This window comes from Monodon monoceros, unplaced genomic scaffold, assembly GCF_005190385.1.
Source record: "Monodon monoceros isolate NGI ecotype Baffin Bay Population unplaced genomic scaffold, NGI_Narwhal_1 Super_Scaffold_22, whole genome shotgun sequence".
Classification (NCBI taxonomy): Eukaryota; Metazoa; Chordata; class Mammalia; order Artiodactyla; family Monodontidae; genus Monodon; species Monodon monoceros.
In genome coordinates, this window is record NW_021703779.1 from 40,917,577 (window position 1) to 40,935,368 (window position 17,792).

General features: G+C 46.0%; 1 protein-coding gene across 3 annotated transcripts in view; it reads left to right on the top strand.

The window, feature by feature from the left end:
- Positions 1–10,371: 10,371 nt before the first annotated feature.
- Positions 10,372–17,792, top strand: part of CHST7 (carbohydrate sulfotransferase 7) — a 70,911-nt gene continuing 63,490 nt past the window's right edge. For 2 of the 3 annotated variants that reach the window (XM_029240617.1, XM_029240616.1), the window contains exon 1: positions 10,478–12,113. In XM_029240617.1, coding sequence (XP_029096450.1) covers positions 10,619–12,082 — 1,464 coding nt within the window. In that variant the 5' untranslated portion in view covers positions 10,478–10,618 and the 3' untranslated portion in view covers positions 12,083–12,113. Of the gene's footprint in view, positions 12,114–17,792 lie in introns of all 3 variants that reach the window. The other variant, XM_029240615.1, reaches the window with a different exon arrangement.

Below are 17,792 nucleotides of genomic sequence, written 5' to 3' on the forward strand. Positions count from 1 at the left end.
CCCAATGAGGCCAAAAATAAATAAATTTATTTATTAAAAAAAGAAAGAAAAGCACAGGATTTCAGGGACCATTTAGGTTGATGCTTATGACTTTATCTTGATGCCAATCTGTCCTGTGGGGAAACTTTTTGCAACAGCGTTGGCAGGCACAGAGAAAGCCAAAAGCAGGGATTGGGGGATGTTGCTAAGTGAGTAATAAAAAGACAGAGGGTCAGGGAGCTCAGGTTATTGGTAGAAGCGTTACTAAAAATAATGGTCTGGAGCATGGGAGACCTTCAAGATGGCAGAGGAGTAAGACGCGGAGATCACCTTCCTCCCCACAAATACATCATTAATACATCTACATGTGGAACAACAACTACAGAACACCCACTGAACGCTGGCAGAAGACCTCAGACCTCCCAAAAGGCAAGAAACTCCCCCACGTACCTGGGTAAAGCAAAAGAAAAAAGAATAAACAGACAAAAGGATAGGGACGGGACCTGCACCAGTGGGAGGGAGCTGTGAAGGAGGAAGGGTTTCCGCACACTAGGAAGCCCCTTCGCGGGTGGAGACTGCGGGTGGCGGAGGGGGGAAGCTTCAGAGCCACGGAGGAGAGCACAGCCACAGGGGTGCAGAGGGCAAAGCGGAGAGATTCCCGCACAGAGGATCAGGGCCGATCAGCACTCACCAGTCCGAGAGGCTTGTCTGCTCACCCGCCGGGGCGGGCAGGGCTGGGAGTTGAGGCTCGGGCTTTGGTTGGAGCCCCGGGAGAGGACTGGTGGCGAGAACACAGACTGAAGGGGTTAGTGCACCACGGCTAGCCGAGAAGGAGTCCGGGGAAAAGTCTGGAGCTGCCGAAGAGGCAAGAGACTTTTTCTTCCCTCTTTGCTTCCTGGTGCACGAGGAGAGGTGATTAAGAGCGCTGCTTAAAGGAGCTCCAGAGACGGGCGCAAGCCGTGGGTAACAGCGCAGACCCCAGAGACGGGCATGTGACGCTAAGGCTGCTGCTGCCGCCACCAAGAAGCCTGTGTGCAAGCACAGCTCACTATCCACACCTCCCCTCCCAGGAGCCTGTGCAGCCCGCCACTGCCAGGGTCCCAGGATCCAGGGACAACTTGCCTGGGAGAACACATGGTGCGCCTCAGGCTGGTGCAACGTCACACCAGCCTCTGCCGCCGTAGGCTCGTCCCGCATCCGCACCCCTCCCTCCCCCCGGCCTGAGTGAGCCAGAGCCCCCGAATCAGCTGCTCCTTTAATCCCGACCTGTCTGAGCGAAGAACAGACGCCCTCAGGCGACGTACACGCAGAGGCGGGGCCAATCCAAAGCTGAACCCCAGGAGCTGTGCGAACAAAGAAGAGAAAGGGAAATCCCTCCCAGGAGCCTCAGGAGCAGAGGATTAAATCTCCACCATCAACTTGATGTACCCTGAGTCTGTGGAATACCTGAATAGACAACGAATCATCCCAAAATTGAGGCAGTGGAGTTTGGGAGCAACTTTTGCTATACGCGACTGACTAGTTTCTGGTTTTATGTTTATCTCAGTTTAGTATTTAGTTTATTATCATTGGTAGATTTGTTTATTGATTTGGTTGATCTCTTCCTTATTTATATATATATATATATTTTCCTTTTTCTCTTTTTGTGAGGGTGTATGTGTATGCTTCTTTGTGTGATTTTGTCTATATAGCTTTGCTTTTACCATTTGTCCTAGGGTTTGTCTGTCCGTTTTTTTTTTAAGTATACTTTTTAGTGCTTGTTATCATTGGTGGATTTGTTTTTTGGTTTGGTTTTTCTCTTCTTTCTTTCTTTCTTTTTTTCTTAATTACTTTTTAATTTTTTTATTTTTAATAATTTTAAAAATTTTTTATTTTAATAACTATTTCTTTTTATTTTCTTTCTTTCTTTCTTTCTTTCTTTCTTTCTCTCTTTCTTTCTTTCTTTCTTCCTTCCTTCCTTCCTTTCTTCCTTGCTTTCTTTCTCCCTCCCTTTTCTTCTGAGCTGTGTGGCTAACAGGGTCTTGGTGCTCCATCCAGGTGTCAGACCTGTGCCTCTGAGGTGGGAGAGCAGAATTCAGGACACTGGTCCACCAGAGACCTCCCAGCTCCACATAATATCAAACAGTGAATGCTGTCCCAGAGATCTCCATCTCAACGCTAAGACCCAGCTCCACTCAACAGCCAGCAAGCTACAGTGCTGGACACCCGATGCCAAACAACTAGCAAGACAGGAACACAAGACAGGAACACAATACCACCCATTAGCAGAGAGGATGCCTAAAATCATTATAAGGTCACAGACACCCCAAAACACACCACCGGACATGGTCCTGCCCAGAAGAAAGACAAGATCCAGCCTCATCCACCAGAACACAGGCACGAGCCCCCTCCACCAGGAAGCCTACACAACCCACTAAACCAACCTTAGCCACTGGGGGCAGACAACAAAAACAATGGGAACAACGAACCTGCAGCCTGTGAAAAGGAGACCCCAAACACAGTAAGTTAAGCAAAATGAGAAGACAGAGAAACACACAGCAGATGAAGGAGCAAAGTAAAAACCCACCAAACCAAACAAATGAAGAGGAAATAGGCAGTCTACCTGAAAAAGAATTCAGAGTAATGATAGTAAAGATGATAAAAATCTTGGAAATAGAACGGAGAAAATACAAGAAACATTTAACAAGGACCTAGAAGAACTAAAGAGCAAACAAACAATGATGAACAACACAATAAATGAAATTATAAATTCTCTAGAGGGAATCAATTGTAGAATAACTGAGGCAGAAGAATGGATAAGTGACCTGGAAGATAAAATAGTGGAAATAACTACTGCAGAGCAAAATAAAGAAAAAACAATGAAAAGAATTGAGGACAGTCTCAGAGACCTCTGGGACAACATTAAACAAACCAACATTCAAATTATAGGGGTCCCAGAAGAAGAAGAGAAAAAGAAAGGCACTGAAAAAATATTTGAAGAGATTATAGTTGAAAACTTCCCTAATATGGGAAAGGAAATAGTTCATAAAGTCCAGGAAGCACAGAGAGTCCCATACAGGATAAATCCAAAGAGAAACATGCGACGACACATACTAATCAAACTATCAATAATTAAATACAAAGAAAACATATTAAAAGCAGCAAGGGAAAAACAACAAATAACGTACAAGAGAATCCCCATCAGGTTAAGAGCGGATCTATCAGCAGAAACTCTGCAAGTGAGAAAGGAGTGGCAGGATATATTTAAAGTGAGGAAAGGGAAAAACCTACAACCAAAATTACTCTACCTAGCAAGGATCTCATTCAGATTCAATGGAGAAATTAAAACCTTTACAGACAAGCAAAAGCTAAGAGAACTCAGCACCACCAAACCAGATTTACAACAAATGCTAAAGGAACTTCTGTAGGCAGGAAACACAGAGAAGGAAAATACCTACAAAAACAAACTCAAAACAATTAAGAAAATGGTAATAGGAATATACATATTGATAATTACCTTAAATGTAAATGGATTAAAAGCTCCAACCAAAAGACATAGACTGGCTGAATGGATATAAAAACAAGGCCCATATATATGCTGTCTACAAGAGACCCACTTCAGAAACAGGGACACATACAGACAGAAAGTGAGGGGATGGAAAAAGATATTCCATGCAAATGGAAATCAAAAGTAAGCTGGAGTAGCAATTCTCATATCAGATCAAATAGACCTTAATATAAAGGCTAGTACAAGAGACAAAGAAGGACACTACATAATGATCAACGGATCAATCCAAGAAAAAGATATAACAATTATAAATATTTATGCAACCAACATAGGAGCATCTCGATACATAAGGCAAATGCTAACAGCCATAAAAGGGGAAATCGACAGTAACACAATCATAGTAGGGGACTTTTAACACCCCACTTTCACCAATGGACAGATCATCCAAAACGAAAATAAATAAGGAAACACAAGCTTTAAATGATAAATTAAACAAGATGGACTTAATTGATATTTATAGGACATTCCATCAAAAAACAGCAGAATACATATTTTTCTCAAGTGCTTATGGAATATTGTCCAGGATAGATCATATCTTGGGTCACAAATCAAGCCTTGGTAAATTTAAGAAAATTGAAATCATATCAAGTATCTTTTCTGACCACAATGCTATGAGACTAGATATCAATTACAGGAAAAATTCTGTAAAAAATACAAAAACAAGGAGGCTAAACAATACATTACTTAATAACCATGAGATCACTGAAGAAACCAAAGGGGACATCAAACAATATCTAGAAACAAATAACAATAAACACACGATGACCCAAAACCTATGGGATGCAGCAAAAGCAGTTCTAAGAGGGAAGTTTATAGCAATACAATCCTACCTCAAGAAACAAGAAACATCTCAAATAAACACCCTAACCTTATACCTGAAGCAATTAGAGAAAGAAGAACAAAAAAACCCCAAAGTTAGAAGGAAAGAAATCATAAAGATCAGATCAGAAATAAATGAAAAAGAAATGAAGAAAACAATAGCAAAGATAAACAAAGTAAAAGCTGGTTCTTTAAGAAGATAAACAAAATTGAGAAAAAATTAGCCAGACTCATCAAGAAAAAAAGGGAGAAGACTCAAATCAATAAAATTAGAAATGAAAAAGAAGTAACAACTGACACTGCAGAAATACAAAGGATCATAAGAGATTACTACAAGCAAGTCTATGCCAATAAAATGGACAACCTGGAAGAAATGGAAAAATTCTTAGAAAAGCACAACCTTCCAAGACTGAACAAGGAAGAAATAGAAAACATAAACATACCAATCACAAGCACTGAAATTGAGACTGTGATTAAAAATCTTCCAAGAAACAAAAGCCCAGGACCAGATGGCTTCTCAGGAAAATTCTATCAAACATTTAGAGAAGAGCTAACACCCATCCTTCTCAAACTCTTCCAAAATATAGCAGGGGGACGAACACTCCCAAACTTATTCTACAAGGTCACCATCACCATGACACCAAAACCAAAGGAAGATGTCACAAAGAAAGATAACTACAGGCCAAAATCACTGATGAATATAGATGCAAAAATCCTCAACAAAATACTAGCAAACAGACTCCAACAGCACATTAAAAGGATCATACACCATGATCAAGTGGGGTTTATCCCAGGAATGCAAGGATTCTTCAATATACGCAAAGCAAGCAATGTAATACACCAGATTAACAAATCGAAGGAGAAAAACCATATAATCATCTCAATAGATGCAGAAAAAGCTTTTGACAAAATTCAATACCCATTTATGATAAAAACCCTCCAGAAAGTAGGCATAGAGGGAACTTACCTCAACATAATAAAGGCCATATATGACAAACCCACAGCCAACATCGTCCTCAATGGTGAAAAACTGAAAGCATTTCCACTAAGATCAGGAACAAGACAAGGTTGCCCACTCTCACCACTCTTATTCAACATAGTTTTGGAAGTTTTAGCCTCAGCAATCAGAGAAGAAAAGGAAACAAAAGGAATCCAAATCGGAAAAGAAGAAGTAAAGCTGTCACTGTTTGCAGATGACCTGATACTATACATAGAGAATCCTAAAGATACTACCAGGAAACTACTAGAGCTAATCAATGAATTTGGTAAAATAGCAGGATACAAAATTAATGCACAGAAATCGCTTGCATTCCTATACACTAATGATGAAAAATCTGAAAGAGAAATTAAGGAAACACTCCCACTTACCACTGCAACAAAAAGAATGAAATACCTAGGAATAAACCTACATAAGGAGAGAAAAGACCTGTATGCAGAAAACTATAAGACACTAATGAAAGAAATTAAAGATGAAACAAACAGATGGAGAGATATACCATGTTGTTGGATTGGAAGAATCAACATTCTGAAAATGACTCTACTACCCAAAGCAATCTACAGATTCAATGCAATCCCTATCAAACTACCACTGGCATTTTTCACAGAACTAGAACAGAAAAATTCACAATTTGTATGGAAACACAAAAGACCCCGAGTAGCCAAAGCAACCTTGAGAAAGAAAAACGGAGCTGGAGGAATCAGGCTCCCAGACTTCAGACTATACTACAAAGCTAGAGTTATCAAGACAGTATGGTACTGGCACAGAAAGAGAAATATAGATCAATGTAACAGGACAGAAAGCCCAGAGATAAACCCACGTACATATGGTCACCTTACTTCTGATAAAGGGGGCAAGAATATACAATGGAGAAAAGACAGCCTCTTCAGTAAGTGGTGCTGGGAAAACTGGACAGCTACATGTAAAAGAATGAAATTAGAAGACTCCAAAACACCATACAAAAAATAAACTCAAGGGCTTCCCTTGTGGCACAGTAGTTGAGAGTCTGCCTGCCAATGCAGGGGCACAGGTTCGTGCCCCAGTCCGGGACGATCCCACATGCCACGAAGCAGCTAGGCCTGTGAGCCATGGCCACTGAGCCTGCACGTACGGAGCCTGTGTTCCGCAACGGGAGAGGCCACAACAGTGGGAGGCCCATGTACCGCAAAAAAACAAAACAAAACAAAACATAAAAATAATAAACTCAAAATGGCTTAAAGACCTTAATGTAAGGCCAGACACCATAAAACTCTTGGAGGAAAACATGGGCAGAACACTCTATTACATAAATCACAGGAAGATCCTTTTTGACCCACCTCCTAGAGAAATGCAAATAAAAACAAAATAAACAAATGGGACGTAATGAAACTTAACAACTTTTGCACAGCAAAGGAAACCATAAACAAGATGAAAAGATAACCCTCAGAATGGGAGAAAATATTTGCAAGTGAAGCAACTGACAAAGGATTAATCTCCAAAATTTACAAGCAGCTCATGCAGCTCAAAATGCAAAAAACAAACAACCCAATCCAAAAATGGGCAGAATACCCAAATAGACATTTCTCCAAAGAAGATATACAGACTGCCAACAAACACATGAAGGGATGCTCAACATCACTAATCATCAGAGAAATGCAAATCAAAACTACAATGCAATACCATCTCACACCGGTCAGAATGGCCAGCATAAAAAAATCTACAAACAATAAATGCTGGAGAGGGTGTGGAGAAAAGGGAACCCTCATACACTGTTGGTGGGAATGTAAATTGATACAGCCACTATGTAGAACAGTATGGAGGTTCCTTAAAAAACTACAAATAGAACTACCATACGACCCAGCAATCCCACTACTGGGCATATACCCTGAGAAAACCATAATTCAAAAAGAGTCATGTACCCCAATGTGCACTGCAGCTCTACTTACAACATCCAGGACATGGAAGCAACCTAAGTGTCCATCAACAGATGAATGGATAAAGAAGATCTATACAGATATATACAGATATATATCTTTATATATAAAGATATATACAATGGAATATTACTCAGCCATAAAAAGAAACGAAATTGAGTTATTTGTAGTGAGGTGGATGGACCTAGAGTCTGCCATACAGAGTGAAGTAAGTCAGAAAGAGGAAAACAAATACCGTATGCTAACACATATATATGGAAACTAAAAAAAAAAAAGGTCATGAAGAACCTAGGGTCAAGACGGGAATAAAGACTCAGACTTAGTAGAGAATGGACTTGAGGATACGGGGAGGGGGAAAGGAAAGCTGGGACGAAGTGAGAGAGTGGCATGGACATATATACAGTACCAAATGTAAAATCGACAGGTTGTGGGAAGCAGTTGCATAGCACAGGGAGATCAGCTCGGTGCTTTGTGACCAGCTAGAAGGGTGGGATAGGGAGGGTGGGAGGGAGGGAGACGCAAGAGGGAAGAGATATGGGGATATATGTATATGTATAACTGATTCACTTTGTTATAAAGCAGAAACTAACACAGCATTGTAAAGCAATTATACTCCAATAAAAACGTTAAAAAAAACCCCACAAAACTAAAAATAGAACTACTGTACAACCCATCAATCCCCCTACTGGGCATACACCCTGAGAAAACCATAATTCAAAAAGAGTCATGTACAACAACGTTCACTGCAGTCTATTTACAATAGCCAGGACATGGAAGCAACCTAAGTGTCCATCGACAGATGAATTCCTAAAGATGATGTGGCACATATATACAATGGAATATTACTCAGCCATAAAAGGAAACAAAATTGAGTTATTTGTAGTGAGGTGGATAGACCTAGAGTCTGTCATACAGAGTGAAGTAAGTCAGAAAGAGAAAAATAAATACCGTATGCTAACACATATATATGGAATGTAAAAAAAAAAAGTTTGAAGAACCTAGGGGCAGGATTGGAATAAAGACGCAGACATAGAGAATGGACTCGAGGACACGGGGATGGGGCAGGGCAAGCTGGGACGAAGTGAGAGAGTGGCATGGACATATATACACTACCAAATATAAAATAGGTAGCTAGTGGTAAGCAGCCGCGTAGCACAGGGAGATCAGCTCGGTGCTTTGTGACCACCTAGAGGGGTGGGATAGGGAGGGTGGGAGGGAGATGCAAGAGGGAGGAGATATGGGGATATATGTATATGTATAGCTGATTCATTTTGTTATAAAGCAGAAACTAACACACCATTGTAAAGCAATTATATTCTAATAAAGGTGTTAAGACAAATATAATGGTCTGGGGGCTTCCCTGGTGGCGCAGTGGTTAAGAATCTGCCTGCCAGTGCAGGAGACACGGGTTCAATCCCTGGTCCAGGAAATCCCCCATGCCACAGAGCAACTAAGCCCACGTGCCACAACTACTGAGCCTGCATTCTAAAGCCTGGGAGCCACAACTACTGAAGCCTTTGCACCCTAGAGCCCACGTGCCACAACTACTGAGCACACGTGACACAACTACTGAAGCCCACACCCTCTAGGGCCCACGTGCTGCAAGTACTGAGCTGCACGCTGCAACTACTGAAGCCCGCGCACCTAGAGCCGCCCTCCGCAGCAAAAGAAGCCACCACAATAAGCCTGTGCACCACAGCGAAGAGTAGCCCCTGCTCGCTGCAATTAGAGAAAAGCCCGTGCACAGCAACGAAAACCCAACGCAGCCAAAAAAATTAATTGATTAATGAAATAAAAGTAATGGTCTGGGGTCTCTTAGCTGAATATGAAAAATTGAGAAGTAAGTGGGGGTAGTGGTCAATGAGGTTGGAAAATAGAGAGGATTTGAACCAGTGGCTGAAAGGAGAGGGAACTGTAGACAAAAAGCAGGATGCCTGAGCTAGTGATTTCAGAGGTGGAGTCGTTGCTGTGATGAAAAAGACTAGAGGAGAAGATCTTTGGAGATATTTCCACTTTTCCAGTTTGAACACCTTCCCCTGGTGGAGATGAGTACATTTGCTTTCTATCGTCATTAACTTTACAACACCTTCCCCAAGGGGGTGTTCATTATCCTCCCGAAACAGAGCAAAAATTAGCGTTTTTAGTTCTCTTGGATTTCAGGCACTCTGATCTGCCTCTTGGACTTCCTGTCACTTTTTCATCCATCCTTGAGTACATGTTCCTCCTTATGGGTCCTTTTTTTTTTTTTAACTTTTTATTTTATATTGGAGTATAGCCGATTAACTATGTTGTGATAGTTTCAGGTGCACAGCAGAGGGACTCAGCCATACATACACATGTATCCATTCTCCTTATGGGTCCTTGTAAACACTGAGCTCCTGAGAAATTCCACCATCCTACCACTCTGATTCTGTAAATGTCTTTTGCTCATGTGTGTCATAATAGGCTAGGTTATTCTGTGCTAACAAAGGACCCCAAAATCTCAGGCTGGAAGGTATGGAGGCACTAAAACGTATCTGCATTTTACAAATGAGTAAACTGATCTTCAGGGTGTCTGTAAAACGTGCATGGCCCTCAGCGGGCAAAACCCTAGGAAGACAACACTTATATTTCCGCAAAGGCTACGCCTAAACAATTAAATGCTCTGAGTGAACGCAGTTGTGCTTCCAATTCCTCTGGACCACGATGCACTATGCAATCTGCGTCTTTATGCTAGTGGAGAAGTGCTCCCATCCAGAACTCAGTAACACCCACCCCGGGGCTGACGGGGGCGCTGGATGTAGATAGTGACCAGGGGCCCCATTCTAGATAGTGTGGAGGCGAGTCTGCTTACGACAGAGATGGCCAAGCAGGGGACATAAAACAGGAGAGACAGTGGAGTTCTCCGGGTGGGGTCCACGTCCTGTCACTGGGTACATTCTGTACACACGAGCCCCTCCCTTGCTTGCACTCAATTCATGAAGACTTGACTTCATCACGGAGGAGTTGGGGAAAGGTGGGGTCTGGCTCCGTGCGCCCCAGCCGGCGTCCCCTGCCCCGCGGCAACCCCTCCCAGATCAGGCAGAGCCCTGGATGAACCCCAGCGGGTAGAGAGGCGGGGAGAAGCTGCGGGGTGGAAGGCGGGGCGGGCCGCTGCCTAGCCGGCCAATAGGCAGCTCTCCAGCGCGGAGCCTGGAGAGGGCAGGGGATTCGCCACTAGCACCACCGCCTCCAGAGTTTCTCTTGTGGATGCACAGCCCCAGTGACTCCGCTCCTCCCGGCGCAGAGGGGCTCCAAGAGGCCGGAGGAGCGCACTCGGGACGGGATTTCCGAGGAAAGGGAGAGGAAGGGCGCCCCACCCGCTCTGGAGGGGTTCAGTGAACGATGAAGGGCCGGCGGCGGCGGCGGCGCCGAGAGTACTGCAAGTTCGCGCTGCTGTTGGTGCTGTACACACTGGTGCTGCTGCTCGTCCCCTCTGTCCTGGACGGCGGCCGCGACGGGGACAAGGGCGCTGGGCACTGCCCGGGCCTGCAGCGCAGCCTGGGAGTGTGGAGCCTGGAGGCGGCGGCGGCGGGCGAGCGCGAGCAGGGCGCCGAGGAGCGGCCCGCCGCGGAGGAGGACGCGGGCCGGTACCCCAGGTCCCGGAGCAACCTCAACGGCGCCGTCGGGGAGGCGGCGTCTCGCGAAAAGCAACACATCTATGTGCACGCCACCTGGCGCACGGGCTCGTCGTTCCTGGGCGAGCTCTTTAACCAGCACCCGGACGTTTTCTACTTGTATGAGCCCATGTGGCATCTGTGGCAGGCGCTGTATCCGGGAGACGCCGAGAGCCTGCAGGGCGCGCTGCGCGACATGCTGCGCTCGCTCTTCCGCTGCGACTTCTCGGTGCTGCAGCTGTACGCGCCGCCGGGGGATTCCGCCGCGCGCGCCCCGGACGCGGCCAATCTCACCACGGCCGCCCTCTTTCGCTGGCGGACCAACAAGGTCATCTGCTCGCCGCCGCTGTGCCCCGGCGCGCCCCGGGCCCGCGCCGAGGTCGGCCTCGTCGAGGACGCCGCCTGCGAGCGCAGCTGCCCACCCGTGGCTCTCCGCGCCCTGGAGGCTGAGTGCCGCAAGTATCCGGTGGTGGTCATCAAGGACGTGCGCCTCCTCGACCTGGGCGTGCTGGTGCCCCTGCTGCGCGACCCCGGCCTCAACCTGAAGGTGGTGCAGCTTTTCCGCGACCCGCGGGCCGTGCACAACTCGCGCCTCAAGTCTCGGCAGGGGCTGCTGCGCGAGAGCATCCAAGTGCTGCGCACCCGCCAGAGGGGCGACCGCTTCCACCGCGTGCTGCTGGCGCACGGCATGGGCGCTCGACCCGGGGGCCCGTCCCGCGCACTGCCCGCCGCCCCGCGCGCCGACTTCTTCCTGACCGGCGCGCTCGAGGTGATCTGCGAAGCCTGGTTGCGCGACCTGCTGTTCGCGCGCGGCGCGCCAGCGTGGCTACGGCGCCGCTACCTGAGGCTGCGCTACGAGGACCTGGTGCGGCAGCCGCGCGCCCAGCTGCGCCGCCTGCAGCGCTTCGCAGGGCTGCGCGCGCTCGCCGCGCTCGACGCCTTCGCGCTCAACATGACGCGCGGCGCGGCCTACGGCGCAGACCGGCCCTTCCACCTGTCGGCGCGCGATGCCCGCGAGGCCGTGCACGCCTGGCGCGAGCGCCTGAGCCGAGAGCAGGTGCGCCAGGTGGAGGCCGCATGCGCCCCAGCCATGCGCCTGCTGGCTTACCCTCGCAGCTGGGAAGACGGCAACGCCGAGCCGTCCGAGGACGAGGAGACGCCGTTGGAGACGGGGGCCGACGGCGCCACGTAGCCCCGCTCCCGCGCGCCCGGGACGGATCCGGGTAAGGTGGCCCCCGGCAGGGTAGGGTCAGGAAAGGGTCTTGGGGAGCTTGGATCAGCCTTCAGGGGGAGGGGAGGGATGCCATCTCAGATCGATCTCACCCGATGAAAATAGATCCGAGCGGTAGGGGAAGTCCAGCTGGGAGCATTTGGGAGAGTCATTGGGATCTCTAGCATAGCCCCCTGCCTTCTCAAAGGAAGACCCAGAGAAGCGAGAGGTTAATTATGGCTAAGGCGGAACGCAGGTCTCCACACTACCAGTTTCCCCTATGAAGTAAAAGGTAGGATCGTCTGTGGAGAATGAGGAATGGGGGAAGGAGAGGGAAGAGGGATATCACGGGTCTGAGCAGAGTAGAGAAGGTTTGAAAGTCACAATGAAACTTGAGACTGGGAATTGACATGAAAAGTACAGGATTTCGGGGACCATATGAGGTCCATGATTATGACTTTATCTTGATGCCACTAGGTCCTGTGGGGAAACCTTTTGCAGCAGTGTTTGCAGGCACAGGGAAAACCAAAAGCAAAATTTGGGGGAAAGTTATTGACTCTTATCCTACCTACCCCTAATCTGTTTCATATTTCTCTGCCTCTGCCTCTCTGACGTGCAGACTTCGAGGCTTTCTTTCAGATTTACCAAACATACAGTCATAGGCTTCTCTTGCAACAGCTTTTGCACATGTGTGTGCCTCAGGCTCTGGTATACTGGCATGGAATGGACTTTGCTTTCCCCTGGCTCGAGGGGTGGCTCCCCCCACCTCCCACCTCCGCCCCCAATGGCTGGCGCTCCCAGGATATTTGACCATATTCCGTTCACATCAGGTCACAAAAGCTGCCTGGTCTGCTTCCTCTAGTGCGGACAGAACCTCAGGGCTGGGCTTCCCTCACTCTGCCCGATCCACTTGAGAGATGGAACCTTGGATTGGCAGTAGCAGCTTTGGCTGTGACTGCTGAAGGAGCTTTGTGAAAAGACATTCCCTTTCTGCCCCCCCCCATTTTTTTCTTTCTCTGTAAAGCATATATCCTAAGGTATCCTAAGATGCCAAAATGGGGCTTAAATGATCTCAAAATGTGTTCAGCGTCTGGTTCGGTCTATGGCCTGTTCATTGGGATGAGGGAAGTTTGTTCTACATGATGTTGACCTCAGGAGTCTAGTTAGTGGCGTGGGAATGCGATTTCCCAAACTTTGTGTGAGCTGGAAGAGTGCAGCCTTCTGCACTGTGCAGTCCAGAGGAGGAAAAGCAGTGCCGGGTGGGCGGAAATGACTTAAGTTTCCATTCATTAGTTTATAGTGTAATTCAGTATTCCTCTGGGATGAAGCTCTGAGGACAATAGTCGAAGACGTTAATGAAGATGGATTTTGTTGTTGTGAATAGAGCCAGGGTTTCAGAGTGATTTCGGAAGCTGATTTTCCTCCTAGTGATCAAGTCGTTTTCTTAGTTTCTGTAATTGCTTAGGAAGTCTGTGTTCTTTCCTGATTTCCAGAGTGAAGGTAAAAGGAACAGGGTGACTTGTCACATTTTAACAAAAACATCCTTTCATCTGCTAATCCTGTATTTACAGATGTAACATAATGGGTCTCCAATCCTCCTTCACCGGTCTGAGGGAACGCCTCTCGAGGACAAATGGCTGCAGCATTATATGGTTTTAAGAATTGACAATCTCCCAGAAACTCTGACTCTTTTTTTTTTTCATTTTTACTAACATTTGGCACTGACTGGGGTGAGGTAAGAAAGTGAATAGAGAGGAGGGTTAGAGGACACAGTCTTCATCCTCTAGGAGGTTAGAGTCTGTGCACGTGACAGTGACTATGGGGCCAGACATCGGTGCTGCTGTTTGGAAGAGCCAATGGGGCTTCCTTTGCAGGGCTGCAGGGACATCTGGCAACAAGCTTTAGGCTCTTTCAAACTCTGGTGACTGAGCTCTTCCTCCCACATTTCTGCTGGAATTATCGGGCACTTACCATGTCACCACCAACTAGTGGATTTATCAAAATGCTTGTATTCCTGGTTCCGAGAAAGATAATGTTACCAACCAACTGATGAGTTTCCAAAAGTCTGTCACACTCCACTCTAGGAATGGGAAGGGGATGGATCCTCAGGTGCGATGTGTTGAGTTAGGCATTGTGGATATATCATTACTGTGACTGTCGATGAAAATAAGCGATAAACAATCTATAATAAGAATAGGAAAGAGTTTTATTTGAGCCAAACTGAAGACTATAGCCCCGAAGATTGGAAGACAGTCAGATAACTCTGAGGAACTGCTCCAGAGAAGCTTGGTTTTCAGACCAGTTTTACATCTTGTCAGAACAAAGAACACTAAGCAACTCAGGGATCCGTTCCTTCAAGCTTTCCAAAAACAAACAGACAAACAAAACAAAACAAAAGAGATCAGCACGTACACCGCGAGCCAGTATGTCCTCAGCACCTGGGAAGGGAGTCTTATCATTGAAGGAGTACCAGCATGAGCGTCCCAGGAAGGAAGGCATTTAATCTTTATTTTTAACACAGACATTCTTTACTTCTGGTCAATGCGCCCTTTTCTTTAATAATTAAAGTAGAAGTACCGTGTACGTTTGATAGGCCACAAACAGGCTGTTTTAGTTAGCATCACATTCGGGTTAAATCATGTATAAGCCAGAATGACTTCCCCATACCTCCATATGTGAACATTTCTTTCATCATGACATATTATCAGTTTTACAGATGAGAAATCAGAGATTCAGAGAAGTCAGGTACCTTGCCCAAAGTCACACCTGGGCTGCTGGGCTGCTGAGCTGAGTGTTAGACCCCAGAGCTCAGAATCTCTCCATTATAACACGCCCTCACCTGCCCGCCCCCTCTCCTTTACTGTCCCCTGGCACCCTTTTGGCACTGCAGCCAGGCATAGTGGCAACTCTAGGGTGAGAACCACACTTAGCTTTATTACTAACAAACACTGAACAAACCAATAAAATATCCCTGAGTGCTGCCAACAGCACCTACACGGGAGAGCCCCTGACTCTATAGCCGTCCTCCTCATGGCTGTCCTTCGCTTGGGGCACCTGAGCACCCTTGGGGCACCCTTGGCTCAGCAGTGAAGAGGGACTGCACGTGAATTAACCTGAGCGACTTCTGGATGCTCCAGACCTGACAGCCAGGATTTGGCAGGGAGGGAGTCAGTGCGCTTTTTTTCAGGGCTGGGTGGGGACCGCAGCACCAAACTAAGTCACCGAGGACCCCAGGCCCTTTCCATCTTTTCCATCTTCTTGGCTTTTGTTCACCAACTTATCTTCCCACTGTCACAAGACGGTAGCCTCAACAAGAAGCATCACTTCCTCACCCAACCACACAGGGTTGTGAAAATGCAGAAAGGAAGGAAGGTGGTTACTAAGGGGTAGCGTTTTCCCTCATGTATCTGTCTTTCCTCCAATCTGGTTATAAAACCATCCCCAGAAACCCCTACCCCAGTCGACTTCCTTTTATGTCTCACTGGCTAGAACTGGGTCACGTGTTCTGCCCTAGCCCAGTAATTGGTGAAAGGGAAGGGGGTTGTCATGATTGGCTTAGACCAGTGGGTTCTCAGCCCTGGCTGAACATTACAGTCACCTGAGGAGCTTTTCTTTTCTTATGTCAATATTAAAAATCCTCCATCCTCAGAGATTCTGATTTAATTGGTCTGGGGTGGGATCCAGTTATATAATTACTGTATAATCCCCCAGGGGATTGTATAGTGCAGCCAAAGTTGAGAGCCACCTACCTGGACCCGTCATGCTTCATCCCCTGGGCTGAGCCCTTGCCACTGGAACAGGATGAGGATGCAGACTAAAGTTGATGAGCAGCGAACTGTCTGTCATAGTCGTTTCTGTGAAAGAACTTGGAGCTGTGAAATACCAAGCAGCTGTAGGGTGTTAATATGGAAACGTCTTAAATTATTCACGGCTCCATTTATCACCCTCTCACATTCCTTCAAATGCTTTGTTGTCTGTATCTCCTTATCTGTAATCCATCATGGTACACTATCCACTACCATTCTGAACAGACTCATGTGCTGTCCTATCCTTTTCAGCATGTATCCGTTTGACCTCTGCCCTTGGTAGGACCCAAGATTTCATTTCATTAGGCATTTAAGGCATCTTGGTCTTTGTTCTTCACAAGATAGACGGACCCTCTGATTGAAATTAGGAAGGGAGGTAAGTGCACTGTAACCGAAACCCCAACAATCAGAAAGTGTTCTTTCTAAGGAAATCATCCAAACAAAAAGAAATGAGCAGCCATCACCAAATCCCTAACAAAGCATTTTGAAAGTCATTCCATTTTAGTAAAGCCAAATGGCTTATGTATAAAAATCACTGAAAGGGAAACCTCTTGCTTAAACAGTAGTCTGTACTGCTAAAGAATAGGCATTTGTTAAACATTGTTCCTACCTAGAATTTCTCATTCAACAAAATTTGTTCAAATCCCTAATTGTAGTAAAAGAATGAAGCTAGAACACTCCCTAACACCATGCACAAAAATAAACTCAAAATGGATTAAAGACCTAAATGTAAGGCCAGACACTATCCAACTCTTGGAGGAAAACATAGGCAGAACACTCTATGACATAAATCACAGCAAGATCCTTTTTGACCCACCTCCTAGAGAAATGGAAATAAAAACAAAAATAAACAAATGGGACCTAATGAAACTTCAAAGCTTTCACACAGCAAAGGAAAGCATAAACAAGACGAAAAGACAACCCTCAGAATGGGAGAAAATATTTGCAAATGAAGCAACTGACAAAGGATTAATCTTCAAAACTTGCAAGCAGCTTGTGCAGCTCAATATCAAAAAAACCAAACAACCCAATCCAAAAATGGGCAGAAGACCTAAATAGACATTTCTCCAAAGAAGATATACAGACTGCCAACAAACACATGAAAGAATGCTCAACATCATTAATCATTAGAGAAATGCAAATCAAAACTACAGTGAGGTGTCATCTCACACCGGTCAGAATGGCCATCATCAAAAAATCTAGAAACAATAAATGCTGGAGAGGGTGTGGAGAAAAGGGAACCCTCTTGCACTTCTGGTGGGAATGTGAACTGGTACAGCCACTATGGAGAACAGTATGGAGGTTCCTTAAAAAACTACAAATAGAACTACCCTATGACCCAGCAATCCCACTACTGGGCATATACCCTGAGAAAACCAAAATTCAAAAAGAGTCATGTACCAGAATGTTCACTGCAGCTGTATTTACAGTAGCCCGGAGATGGAAACAACCTAAGAGCCCATCATCGGATGAATGGATAAAGAAGATGTGGCACATATATACAATGGAATATTACTCAGCCATAAAAAGAAACGAAATTGAGCTATTTGTAATGAGGTGGATAGACCTAGAGTCTGTCATACAGAGTGAAGTAAGTCAGAAAGAGAAAGACAAATACCGTATGCTAACAGATATATATGGAATCTAAAAAATTGGTTCTGAAGAATGTAGGGGCAGTACAGGAATAAAGACACAGATGTAGAGAATGGACTTGAGGACACGGGGAGGGGGAAGGGTAAGGTGGGACAAAGTGAGAGAGTGGCATGGACATATATACACTACCAAATGTAAAATAGATAGCTAGTGGGAAGGAGCCGCATAGCACAGGGAGATCAGCCCAGGTGCTTTGTGACCACCTAGAGGGGTGGAATAGGGTGGGTGGGAGG